At 39.3% G+C, this 14,370-nt stretch overlaps 1 protein-coding gene across 12 annotated transcripts in view; it reads right to left on the bottom strand.

Annotated features, from left to right (window-relative positions):
• Nucleotides 1–12,690: 12,690 nt before the first annotated feature.
• Nucleotides 12,691–14,370, bottom strand: part of ARMC2 (armadillo repeat containing 2) — a 126,314-nt gene continuing 124,634 nt past the window's right edge. For all 12 annotated transcript variants that reach the window (XM_003805526.6, XM_055114005.2, XM_055114008.2 and 9 more), the window contains one exon: nucleotides 12,691–13,099. In XM_003805526.6, coding sequence (XP_003805574.3) covers nucleotides 12,942–13,099 — 158 coding nt within the window. In that variant the 3' untranslated portion in view covers nucleotides 12,691–12,941. The remainder of the gene's footprint in view (nucleotides 13,100–14,370) is intronic.

The following is a 14,370-nucleotide window of genomic DNA, read 5'->3' as shown; positions in this document are numbered from 1 at the left end:
TTTTATTTGCTGTCTCAATCTCTTAAAAAATCATGACTTCACTATTAGTAATAATTTTGAGTTTCTATCTACTTTCATAAGCCAAGTACATTCACACTTAAATGGCAAAACAACACTTGAAGCCATTTTGAAACATACAAAGAGGAGTGGACTTTCTTTAGAATCTTATCTGAGACCATTTTTATCTTGGAAATGACTGGTATGGCCCTATGCCTGCTCTCTTTTCAACTGTTTTAGAGTTCCAATAGAATTTTAAGAATTACTAAAAAGAAGGATTCATTAGGGAGAGACTACAGAACAAAAAATGACACTCATCAGACAAGTAGAAATAGCTCTAAGTTTAACTGAAGCTGTTGTGATAACTCTGTTAGTTACTCCTCAAAACATTTATTGAGCTCAATCTAGTGCCTGCCTACAAATGTATGGGGTAGTGTGGAAGTAGGGGTTGGGAAGGATCAATTTTGAACAGAGGTGGTACCTGTCCTCAAGGATATTTACTCTCATGAGAAGACAAGACTATAACCTTAGCTAGGAATAGAGTATTATTATCTTCAATATGTTTTATATTTAAAGAAACTTACTTACTTATAAGTGCATTACTCATTGAATATGCATCATGCCTTTGTCCTCTTCTGCCTGCTGCTGAGTTCTCTCACCAGAGCAATACAATTGAACCCAAGAAGATAGTTAAAATTTTACTTATCCCATTTCTGCTCTTTGTTCCTCCTCTTGAAAATACAAAATTTCTAGTAGAGATTCTAATCAGCAGTAGAGTGATCACAAAACAAGATCAACTAGAATGCATTTAGTCCACTGGAACTTATAATCACTTAGAAATTGAAATCAAAATTTTAATGAGTTAAAAAATATGTTTATACCTAAAGTAATAAAAGTGCATGTGATACAAAGTTAATGTTTCAATGCCTTCCATTTAGCAGGTGCTTCCTGTTGTTGGAGTGTTTTCTCAAAACTAAACACACAGGATTTCTAATGTTACTATATAATCTTTGAAACCAGTAGTTTCCAAAATAATTAGGGAAGGTACATTACACTGGGGATATCAAAACCTTCCCCAACCAGAGGAAAATTTTCTTCTAAAATAATCATGAGAAGATTTCGGGTTGAGGGTCCCAGGATTCAAGAGTTAAAATCTGAGTTTTTTTGGCCATATTTGGGAAAATTTTTTATTGGGCCAAACTTAATCATCTCTAAGAATGAGATTGATTTTGATACAGACCACCAGGAGATAAGTAGATAAGTAAAACTTGTTGGATAAGCACTTTTTATCAATATACTCTGAAATTTTATTAGCATATTCATATATGTGAATATCATACATGAATCAGAAATTTTACTAGCATATTTGTATATGCAAATATCATATATGAATCATAATACTAGTTTTTTGCTAACACTGGTAGATGGGAGTAATGTCAGCAAGATGATGGACTTGGGAACTCCACGTCCTCATTCTCCCAGAGATGCTGAGTTAACAATATATGGGCCAGAATATCTTTGTGAGAACTCTACAAACCAATTGGGAAACTGCAGCATTTAGGCAAATGCAAAGCCAGGAAAAGGCCGCACCAAAAGGCTAGGAAAGTTTGTGGATTTTGCTCACCCTAGCTCTTCCCCAGCAGAGGATGGTGTGATCAAGAGGAAGCATAAATTCAGCAAAGTTGTAGGATACAATGTCAGCACACACAAATCAGTTGTATTTCTATACACTAACAATGAATGATCCAAAAAAATTTAACAATTCCATTTACAATAGGATCAAAAAGAATAAAATACTTAGGAATAAACCTAACCAAGGGGATATGTGATGGCTGAATGTTTGTGTCTTCCCCCACATTTGTATGTTGATGTATGTCGTATGCTGAAATGTAATCCTCAATGTGGTGGTATTAAAAAGTAGGCCTTTGGGAGGTGATAAGATCAAGAGGGCTCTGCTCTCATGAATGGGATTAGTGCCCTTTAATAGAGGTCTGGGGAGCTCCCCTTCTACCATGAAAGGACACAGCTAGAGTGTGCCATCTGTGAGGAAGAAAACACTCACTAGGCACCAAATCCTTGATATTGGACTTCCCAGCCTCCAAAACTGTGAGCAATAAATTTCTGTTATCTATAAATTACCCAGTCTAAGGTATTTTGTTACAGTAGCCTGAACAGACTAAGACAAAAGACCTATACATTGAAAACTGTAAAGCAGCAGTCCCCAACCTTTTTGGCACCAGGGACTGGTTTCATGGAAGACAGTTTTTCCATGGACCCAGGGTGGACAGTGCAGTGGGGGATGGTTTCAGGATAAAACTGTTCCACCTCAGATCATCAGGTATTAGATTCTTATAAGGAGTGCACAACCCACATCCCTCACATGCACAGTTCACAATAGGGTCAAGCTCCTATGAAAATCCAGTGCTGCAGCTGATCAGACAGGAGGCAGAGCTCAGGCAGTAATGCTTGCTTGCCCACAACTCACCTCCTGCTGTGCAGCCAGTTCCTAACAGGCCACAGACTAGTACTGGTCCATGGCCCATGGGTTGGGGACCCCTGCTGTAAAGCATTACTAAGAAATTAAAGACACAAATAAATGGAAAGACATCTCATGGTCACCCAGAGTGACCTGTAGATTCAATGCAATCTCTATCAAAATCCCAATGGCATTTTTCACGGAAGTAGAGAATTCCATGCCAAAATTCATCTAGAATCTTCAATGGACCCTGAATAGCCAAAACAATCTTGAAAAAGAACAAAGTTGGAGGTCTCACACTCCCTGATTTCAAAACATATTGCAAAGCAACAGTAATCAAAATAATGTGGAACTGGCACAAAGTCAAACATACAGGCCAATGGAATAGGGTCCAGAAATAAATTCTCACATATATGGCCAAATCATCTTTAGCAAAGGTACCAAGACCACTCAATAAGGACAGGACAGTCTCTTTAACAAACGGTGCTAGGAAAACTAGATATGCACATGCAAAAGAATGAAGTTGGACCCTTATATATTAAAAAACTCAAAGACCTAAATGTAAGACTGACAACTGTAAAACTAGATGAAAACACGGGGAAAGTTTCACAACATTGGATTTGGCAATGATTTCTTAGATATGACACAGAAATTATGGGCAACAAAAGAAAAAAAGACCATTGGAATTATATCAGACTTAAAAATGTCTGTGCATCAAAGGACATAATCAACAGAGTGAAAAGGCAACCTATGGGATAGGAGAAAATATTTACAAATCATATATTTGATAAGAGGTTAATATCCAGAATATATGAAGAATTCCTACAACTCAAAAAACCAAATAACTAAAAAATGGGGCCGGGAGTGGTGGCTCATGCCTGTAATCCCAGCAGTTTGGGAGGCCGAGGCAGGCAGATCATGAGGTCAGGAGATCGAGACCATCCTGGCCAACATAGGAAAACCCCCGTCTCTACACAAAAATTAGCTGGGCATGGTGGTGTGCACCGGTAACCCACTGGGATTACTCTGGAGGCTGAGGCAGGAGAATGGCTTGAACCTGGGAAGCGGAGATTGCAGTGGGCTGAGATCGCGCCACCGTACTCCATGCACTCCAGCCTGGTGACAGAGCGAGACTTCATCTCCAAAAAAAAAAAAAAAAAAAAAAAACAAAAAAAACAGAAAAGTCCAAAGACTTGAATAGACATTTCTCCAAAGATGATAATACAAATGACCAACAAACAAAAATTATGAAAAGGTGCTCAGCCTAATTATAAAAAATGTAAATCAATATTACAAAGACACATTACCTCACACTCATCAGGGTGGCTACTATTTTTAAAACTCCCAAAATAACAAGTGTTGGTGAGGATGTGGGGAAATTGGAACACTTATGTGGCATTGGTAACAATGTAAAATGATAATCACCACTTAAACACGATGGAGGTTCCTCAAAAAGTTAAAAATAGAATTCCCATATGATACAGCAATTCCACTTGCTGTGGACTGAATATTTGCATTCCCCCAAAATTCACATGTTGAAGCCCTGTGGTCTTTGGGAAGTAATTAGGTCTTGAGGGTGGAGCCCTCATGAGTGGCAGTAAACCCTTATAAGGAGAGACAGGTGAGAGATGATCTCTCTCTCCACCATGTGAGGATAGAGCAAAAAGGCAGCCCTCTGCAAACCAGGAAGAGGGCCTTGACCACAAACTGAACTGGCCAGCACCTTGACTTTGGACTTCCTAGTCTTAAGAACTGTGAGGAATGAACTTTTGTTAAGTCACCCAAACTATATTTTTTGTTAGCTTGAACTAAGACATCACTTCTGAGTATATACACAAAAGAACTGAAAACAAGATCTCAAAGAGAGATTTGCAAACCTATATTCATGGCAACATTATTCACAATACCCATGATATGGAGGCAACCCAAATGTTCATTGACAGATGAATGGATAAACAAAATGTGGTATACTCATAGAATGGAATATTATTCAGTCTTATAAAGGAAAGAAATCAGCAGGGCACAGGTGGCTCACACCTGTAATCCCAGCACTTTGGGAGGCTGAGGCAGGTGGATCACTTGAGGCCTGGAGTTCAAGACCAGCCTGGCCAACATGGTGAAACCCCATCTCTACTAAAAATACAAAAATTAGCCAGGCATGGTGGTGCATGCCTGTAATCCCAGCTACTTGGAAGGCTGAGCAGGAGAATCACTTGAACCCGGGAAGCGGAGGTTGCAGTGAGCCGAGATCATGCCATTGCACTCCAGCTTGGGTAACAGAGACTGTTCTGAGACTCTGTCTCAGGGAAGAAAAAAAAAAAAAAGTAAGGAAATCCTATCACAGGCAACAACATGGATGAACCTTGATAGTATTATGCTAAGTGAAATAAACCAGTCACACACACACAACTATTGTATGGCTCCACTTATATAAGATATCAAGTAGTCAAATTCATAGAAATGGAAAGTATTAATAGAATGATGGTTGCCAAGAGCTGGTGGGGGTGAAAATGGGGAGTTGTTTGGTGCGTATAGCGTCAGTTTACAAGATGAAAGAGTTCTAGAGATCTGTTGCAGAACAATGTGAATATACTTAAACTACTGAACTGTACACTTAAAATGGTTAAAATGGTAGATTTTACGTGTTTTTTTAATCACAGGTTTTGTTTAAGTAGATGGTTCCAAATGGTCCAGCTTATATGTGGGTCTGAGGGGAGCAGCTAAGTATGGAAGAGAATAGGTATAATGGGATCCCACCATGAGTTACTATATTAGTCATAAATATGAAGGGGGCTGTTTGGCGAGGGGAGAGTTTGACTTTTTTTTCCACTAAAAGTAGAATAAATAGCTTGCTATGGATGAAATACATTATATCTGTGAATGTTTTAGATAAATTAGCCCCTGTGACTTAAACTGATTTCATCTATTGGAGTGAATCTACCAGCATATACTTACATTATGGACTACAATAAGGCGAGTGTCCCTAGAGGATTTTGCTGAGCCACATCAGGTATGAACCCTAGACTAGAACCATTCTCAGAAAGTCTATTTGTTCCTGGAAATGTAGGGGTTTTTTTTTGTTTGTTTTGTTTTGTTTTTTTGAGACAGAGTCTTGTGCTGCTGCCCAGGCTATAGTGCAGTGGCACAATCTCAGCTTACTGCAACCTCCACCTCCGAGGTTCAAGAGATTTTCATGAAACAAAGCCACTGGGAAGTTTGAACTGGGTGGAGCCCACCACAGCTCAGCAAGGCTGCTGTGGCCAGACTGCCTCTGTAGATTCCTCCTCTCTGGGCAGGGCATCTCTGAAAAAAAGGCAGCAGTCCCAGTCAGGGACTAATAGATAAAACCCCCATCTCCCTGGGACAGAGCACATGGGGGAAGGGGCGGCTGTGGGTGCAGTGTCAGCAAACTTAAACGTCCCTGCCTGCTGGCTCTGAAGAGAGCAGAGGATCTCCCAGCAAGCGTTCCAGCTCTGATAAGGGACAGACTGCCTCCTCAAGTGGTTCCCTGGCCACCCGTGTATCCTGACTGGGAGACACCTCCCAGTAGGAACCAACAGATACTTCATATGGGAGAGCTCTGGCTGGCATCTGGCAGGTACCCTTCTGGGACGAAGCTTCCAGAGGAAGGAATAGGCAGCAATCTTTGCTGTTCTGCAGCCTCTGCTGATGACACCCAGGCAAACAGGGTCTATAGTGGACCTCCAGCAAACTTCAGCAGAACTGCAGCAGAGGGGCCTGTTAGAAGGAAAACTAACAAACAGAAAGGAATAGTATCAACATCAACAAAAAGGACGTCCACTCAGAGACCTCACCTGAAGGACACCAACATCAAAGACCAAAGGTAGGTAAATCCACGAAGATGGGGAGAAACCAGCACAAAAAGCCTTAAAATTCCAAAAACAAGAATGCCTCTTCTCCTCCAAAAGATCATGACTCCTTGCCAGCAAGGGAACAAAACTGGACGGAGAATGAGTTTGACAAATTGACAGAAATAGGCTTCAGAAGGTGGGTAATAACATACTCCTCCGAGCTACAGGAGCATGTTCTAATCCAATGCAAGTAACCTAAGAACCCTGAAAAAAGGTTAGACGAATTGCTAACTAGAATAAGTTTATAGAAGAACATGAACGACCTGATGGAACTGAAAAACACAGCACAAGAACTTCGTGAAGCATACACAAGTATCAATAGCCATATCTATCAAGCAGAAGAAAGGATATCAGAGATTGAAGATCAACTCAATGAAATAAAGCAAGAAAACAAGATTAGAGAAAAAAGAATGAAAAGAAACGAACAAAGCCTGCAAGAAGTAGGGGACTATGTGAAAAGACCAAATCTATGTCTGATTGGTGTACCTGAAAGTGACGGGGAAAATGGAACCGAGTTGGAAAATACTCTTCAGGATATTAACCAGGAGAACTTCCCCAATCTAGCAAGGCAGGCCAACATTCAAATTCAGGAAATACAGAGAACACCACAAAGATACTCCTCGAAAAGAGCAACCCCAAGACACATAATCGTCAGATTCACCAAGGTTGAAATGAAGGAAAAAATGTTATGGGCAGCCAGAGAGAAAGGTCGGATTACCCACAAAGGGAAGCCCGTCAGACTAACAGCGGATCTCTCGGCAGAAACGCTACAAGCCAGAAGAGAGTGGGGCCAATATTCAACATTCTTAAAGAAAAGAATTTTCAACCCAGAATTTCATATCCAGCCACACTGAGCTTCATAGGTGAAGGAGAAATAAAATCCTTTACAGACAAGCAAATGCTGAGAGATTGTGTCACCACCAGGCCTGCCTTAGAAGAACTCCTGAAGGAAGCACTAAACGTGGAAAGGAACAACCGGTACCAGCCACTGCAAAAACATACCAAATTGTAAAGACCACTGATGCTACAAAGAAACTGCAACAACGGGCAAAATAACCAGCTATCATCATAATGACAGGATCAAATTCACATATAACAACATTAACCTTAAATGTAAACAGGTTAAATGTCCCAATTAAAAGATACAGACTGGCAAACTGGATATAGAGTCAAGACCCATTGGTATGCTGTATTCAGGAGACCCATCTGATGTGGAAAGACACACACAGGCTCAAAATAAAGGGATAGAGGAATATTTACCAAGCAAACAGAAAGAAAAAAAAAAAGCAGGGGTTGCAATCCTACCCTCTGATAAAACAGACTTTAAACCAATACAGAACAAAAGAGACAAAGAAGGGCATTACATAATGGTAAAGGGATCAATACAACAAGAAGAGCTAACTGTCCTAAATATGTACGCATCAATACAGGAGCACCCAGATTCATAAAGCAAGTTCTTAGAGACCTACAAAGAGACTTAGACTCCCACACAATAATAGTCGGAGACTTTAACACCCCACTTTCAGTATTAGAAAGATCAATGAGACAGAAATTTAACAAGGATATCCAGGACTTGAACTTAGCTCTGGACCAAGCAGACCTAATAGACATCTACAGAACTCTCCACCCCAAATCAACAGAATATACATTCTTCTCAGCACCACATTGCACTTATGCTAAAATTGACCACATAGTTGGAAGTAAAACACTCCTCAGCAGATGGAAAAGAACAGAAATCATAACAAACAGTCTCTCAGACCACAGTGCAATCAAATTAGAACTCAGGACTAAGAAACTCACTCAAAACCGCTCAACTACATGGAAACTGAACAACCTGCTCCTGAATGACTACTGGGTAAATAACAAAATGAAGGCAGAAATAAAGACATTCTTTGAAACCAATGAGAACAAAGATACAATGTACCAGAATCTCTGGGACATATTTAAAGCAGTGTGTAGAGGAAAATTTATAGCACTAAATGCCCACAAGAGAAAGCAGGAAAGATCTAAATTTGACACCCTAACATCACAACTAAAAGAACTAGAGAAGCAAGAGCAAACATATTCAAAAGCTAGCAGAAGACAAGAAATAACTAACATCAGAGCAGAACTGAAAGTGATAGAGACATAAAAAAACCTTCAAAAGATCAATGAATCCAGGAGCTGGTTTTTTGAAAAGATCAACAAAATAGATAGACCACTAGCCAGACTAGTAAAGAAGAAAAACGAGAAGAATCAAATAGACGCAATAAAAAATGATAAAGGGGATATCACCACCGATCCTACAGAAATACAAACTACCATCATAGAATACTATAAACACCTATATGCAAATAAACTAGAAAATCTAGAAGAAATGGATAAATTGCTGGACACATACACCTTCCCAAGAGTAAACCAGGAAGAAGCTAAATCCCAGAATAGACCAATAACAAGTTCTGAAATTGAGGCAGCAATTAATAGCATATCAACCAAAAAAAGCCCAGGACCAGACAGATTCACAGTCTAATTCTACCAGAGGTACAAAAAGGAGCTGGTACCATTCCTTCTGAAACTATTCCAAACAATAGAAAAAGAGGGAATCCCCTCTAACTCATTTTATGAGGCCAGCATCATCCTGATACCAAAACCTGGCAGAGATACAACAAAAAAAGAAAATTTCAGGCCAATATCCCTGATGAACATCGATGCGAAAATCCTCAATAAAATACTGACAAGCCGAATCCAGCAGCACATCAAAAAGCTTATCCACCATGATCAAGTTGGCTTCACCTCTGGGATGCAAGGCTGGTTCAACATATGCAAATCAATAAACGTAATCCATCACAAACAGAACCAATGACAAAAAACACATGATTATCTCAATAGATGCAGAAAAGGCCTTTGACAAAATTCAACAGCCCTTCATGCTAAAAACTCTCAATAAAGTAGGTATTGATGGAGTATCTCAAAATAATAAGAGCTATTTATGACAAACCCACAGGCAATATCATACTGAATGGGCAAAAGCTGGAAGCATTCCCTTTGAAAATCAGCACAAGACAAGGATGTCCTCTCTCACCACTCCTATTCAACATAGTATTGGAAGTTCTGGCCAGGGCAATCAGGCAAGAGAAAGAAATAAAGGGTATTCAATTAGGAAAAGATGAAGTCAAATTGTCTCTGTTTGCAGATGGTATGATTGTATATTTAGAAAACCACATCGTCTCAGCCCAAAATCTTCTTAAGCTGATGAGCAATTTCAGCAAAGTCTCAAGATACAAAATCAATGTGCAAAAATCACAAGCATTCTTATAAACTAATAACAGACAAACAGAGAGCCAAATCGTGAGTGAACTCCCATTCACAATTGCTACAAAGAGAATAAAATACCTAGGAATACAACTTACAAGGGATGTGAAGGACCTCTTCAAGGAGAACTACAAACCACTGCTCAAGGAAGTAAGAGAGGACACAAATAAAAAAACATTCTATGCTCATGGATAGGAAGAATCAATATTGTCAAAATGGCCATACTGCCCAAAGTATTTTATAGATTCAATGCTATCCCCATCAAGCTACCACTGCCTTTCTTCACAGAATTGGAGAAAACTACTTTAAATTTCATACGGAACCAAAAAAGAGCCCACATAGCCAAGACAATCCTAAGCAAAAAGAACAAAGCTGGAGGCATCATGCTACCTGACTTCAAACTATACTACAAGGCTACAGTAAAAAAAACAGCACGGTACTGGTACCAAAACAGAGATATAGACCAATGGAACAGAACAGAGCCCTCAGAAATAACACCACACATCTATAACCATCTGATCCTTGACAAACCTGACAAAAACAAGAAATGGGGAAAGGATTCCCTATTTAATAAATGGTGTTGGGAAAACTGGCTAGCCATATGCAGAAAGCTGAAACTGGATCCCTTCCTTACACTTTATACAAAAATTAACTGAAGGTGGATAAAAGACTCAAATGTAAGATCTAAAACCATAAAAACCCTAGAAGAAAACCTAGGCAATAATACCATTCAGGACATTGGCATGGGCAAAGACTTCATGACTAAGACATCAAAAGCAATGGCAACAAAAGCCAAAATTGACAAGTGGGATCTAGTTAAACTAAAGAGCTTCTGCACAGCAAAAGAAACTATCATCAGAGTGAACACGCAACCTACAGAATACGAGAAAATTTTTGCAGTCTATCCATCTGACAAAGGGCTAATATCCAGAATCAACAAAGAACTTAAACAAATTTATAAGAAAAAACAAACAACCCCATCAAAAAGTGGGCAAAGGATATGAACAGACACTTCTCAAAAGAAGACATTTATGCAGCCAACAAACATGAAAAAAAGCTCATCATCACTGGTCATTAGAGAAATGCAAATCAAAACCACAATGAGATACCATGTCACGCCAGTTAGAATGGCAATCATTAAAAGTCAGGAAACAACAGATACTGGAGAGGATGTGGAGAAATAGGAATGCTTTTACACTGTTGGTGGGAGTGTAAATTAGTTCAACCATTGGGAAGACAGTGTGGCAATTCCTCAAGGATCTAGAACTTGAAATACCATTTGACCCAGCAATCCCATTACTGGGTATATACCCAAAGGATTATAAATCATTCTACTATAAAGACACATGCACATGTATGTTTATTGCAGCACTGTTCACAATAGCAAAGACTTGGAATCAACCCAAATGCCCATCAATGATAGACTGGATAAAGAAAATGTGGCACATATACACCATGGAATACTATGAAGCCATAAATCAGGATGAGTTCATGTCCTTTGCAGGGACATGGATGAATCTGGAAACCGTCATTCTCAACAACCCAACACAGGAACAGAAAACCAAACACCACATGTTCTCACTCATAAGTGGGAGCTGAACAATAAGAACACATGGACACACGGAGGGGAACATCACACACTGGGGTCCATCAGGGGGTTGGGGGCTAGGGGAGGGACAGCATTAGAAGAAATACCTAATGTAGATGACGGGTTATGGGTGCAACAAACCACCACGGCACATGTATACCCATGTAACAAACCTGCACATTCTGCATATGTACCCCAGAACTTAAAGTATAATAATTAAAAAAAAAAAAGAGAGAGAGAAAGATTCTCGTGCCTCAGCCTCGCGAGTAGCTGAGATTACAGGCATGTGCAACCATGCCAGACTAATTTTTGTATTTTTAGTAGAGATGGGGTTTCACCATGTTGGCCAAACTGGTCTCGAACTCACGACCTCAGGTGATATGCCCGCCTCGGCCTCCCAGAGTGTTGGGATTACAGGTGTGAGCCACCATGCCCAGCTGGTTTATTCTAATAGGCTTCAAGAACCCCATTCAGTCTGGGATGCCTGCTCTCATCCCATGAGTCTTGGTGTTTTGTAGGGTGAGAAATGAGCTGTTTATAAAAGCTTTTCTCCAAGCAGAGTAGTAAATTTGCTTTTTGTTGTTGAGATGAGGTCTCACTTTGTTGCCCAGGCTGGTCTTGAAATCCTAGCCTCATGGGATCCTCCCCACTCTGCCTTCTAAAGTACTGAATTACAGGTGTGAGCCAGCAAATTTATTTTTATTTCCAACTCATCTTCATTTGGCTAGTATAGGATAATAATAGTAATCTCAATCTTTTGCTTTTTAATCATTTATTCAAAGGCCAAACTCATCCTACAAAGGATGGCAAGCTAAGAAAGTGCTTGCCATCATAATGTTCTTGAACACCCACTCCACATGATACACTGGACTGGGCCATTTGCCCATTTAATGGTTTGTTCCAAACTACACTACAGTAAAATTGATATGATTCCCATTTCGCAGTTGCAGCTCAAGAAATTAAGTTACTTGCTCCAGGCCCACAAAGCTAGCAGGGGAGAGCATGGATTCAGATTCAGGTATACCATTCACCTAAGCCTGCATTCTTTCTAGTACATTACCTCACCTGTCAAACACAGAGAGTTACAATTAGAAGGACTGTCTTAGTCCAGTCATTTTATTTCAAATGAAAATATACTCTCGTTTTATCTATTTTACTTATTTAATAAAGAACAGATGGCCCAAAGCAGTTTTCTTTAAGTTTTTCTGCTTACTCCTTCTCTTAATATAAAGACCAAAAAAATACTGGTACCTAATGAGAGCATTTATTATTTGACATAATAAGAATTAGTACAGATCCTATGTTGTAACGTGTTCCACTCATGTTGCCTACCCTTCTTTCTACATAATCTAACAGCCTTCATTGCACAGTTCATTTAACTTATGAACACTTCAATTCCAAAATTGTTAAATCAAGATTTTAAGACTAGAACTAAATTGTTTAATAGAGAATAGAAGAAAAAGTCATTTACTTGAAAATGCGTATATTTTCATCTTACATTTCTCTCAACAGGAAATATAATGTGTATATTCATTTTTCCATAATACCTAACAAGAAGAAATGCTTAATTTTAAAAAATACTTCAGCTACTCACTAAAACCAGTTCTTGAAAAACTTTCCACATTTGTTAATGCTGAAAAAAAGGTTCACGTTTGTTACCAGTTCTTAAGAATGAGGGAGACGTGAGTTCTCGTTTCTACTGTTAATCTGCATCATGTTAGAAAGAGGGAATGGGCAGGGGTTCCAGGAAGGTGTGATGTCTCTGAATTCGGTTTAGAAGCTGCTGTGCCACAGGTTTGAATTCTGTTTCCCAATGGAGTTTGTGATAGTTTTTTAGGTCTGGATCAAAACTGCCATCCAGTGCTAGTTCTTCATCTGTATTAGAAAAATTTAAATTACAGCATTATTTAGAAATGTAATCCTATTGAATATAGTTTAATTTTGATGATATGAGTTAAACTTACCCTAGGTCATCCTTTAATACCAACGTAACACAAGACAGGATTTCAGAGAAGTTCTTTACTCTCTTCTGTTCTTTATGAATACATCATTTTATTTTATTTTATTTGGAGAGGCAGGGTCTCCATGTATTACCCAGGCTGGTCTCCAACTCCTGACCTCAAGCAATCCTCCCACCTTGGCCTCCCCAAGTGCCAAAGTGCTGGGATTGCAGGTGTGCGCTACCTCGCCAAGCCCATTAGTTATTAGTCTATTTTGGTATCTTAATTTAAATGGGCAATATTTTTTTCAAAAAAAGTCTGGCCAGGTGTGGTGGCTCATACCTGTAATGCCAACACATTGGGAGCCTGAGGTAGGAGAATTGCTTGAGCCCCAGAGTTCAAGATTAGCTTGGGCAACACAGTGACAGTTCAGAAAAAAAAAAAAATCAGAAGATTATCTGGGCATTGGGGCATGTGCCTGTGGTCCCAGTTACTCGAGAGGCTGAGGTCAGGAGGATCACTTGAGCATGGGACATTGAGGCTGCAGTGGGGCACGATCATGCCACCGCCATCCAGCCTAAGAGACACAGCGAGACCCTGTCTCAAAAAATAAAAAATCCAAAATTGAACTGAACCCTTATTTCAACTAATTCCTTAGTTTTTTATATGTAAGTTTGTATCTAAAAGTCAGATCACAATTTCTCAGAATAAACAACGTATTAATATGTTACTTCCTTATGTGTACATAGAAAAATTAATTACTTCAAAGGTTAGATATAAAAGGAATCAGGAAATCTTTTAGGAAAATAGCTCAGTTAAATTTGACACTTTAAACTTTACTGAAAATCAGAACTTTGCTGGCTTCAAAGCAGCAGGGAAGTAGTACTTTGGAAAGACAACTTTCCACCCCCAAACTCTCTCCATAACTGAAAACTGAGAGACCTTGGGAATCCCAAGGAGTATTAGAATCCCAAGTGAGCCCATGGATAATGCAGAAAAGAACTTGTAAGAATAAAATGCAAAAGTACAACTTCAATTCTTAATCCAAGGAATTCTGGGAACACCATAAATATATTCAATCCAAGTAGGAAGATAAATGACCATAAATATATTCAATCCAAGTAGGAAGATAAATGACCACTGAGGTTTCTGTGCTGATTGCCACAGCAATTTTACATGTTGATGTTGAGCCTCACACCCTGTGTG

The sequence above is a fragment of the Pan paniscus genome, chromosome 5 (genome assembly GCF_029289425.2).
Source record: "Pan paniscus chromosome 5, NHGRI_mPanPan1-v2.0_pri, whole genome shotgun sequence".
NCBI lineage: Eukaryota > Metazoa > Chordata > Mammalia > Primates > Hominidae > Pan > Pan paniscus.
This window is presented reverse-complemented; position numbering and strand designations above follow the sequence as displayed.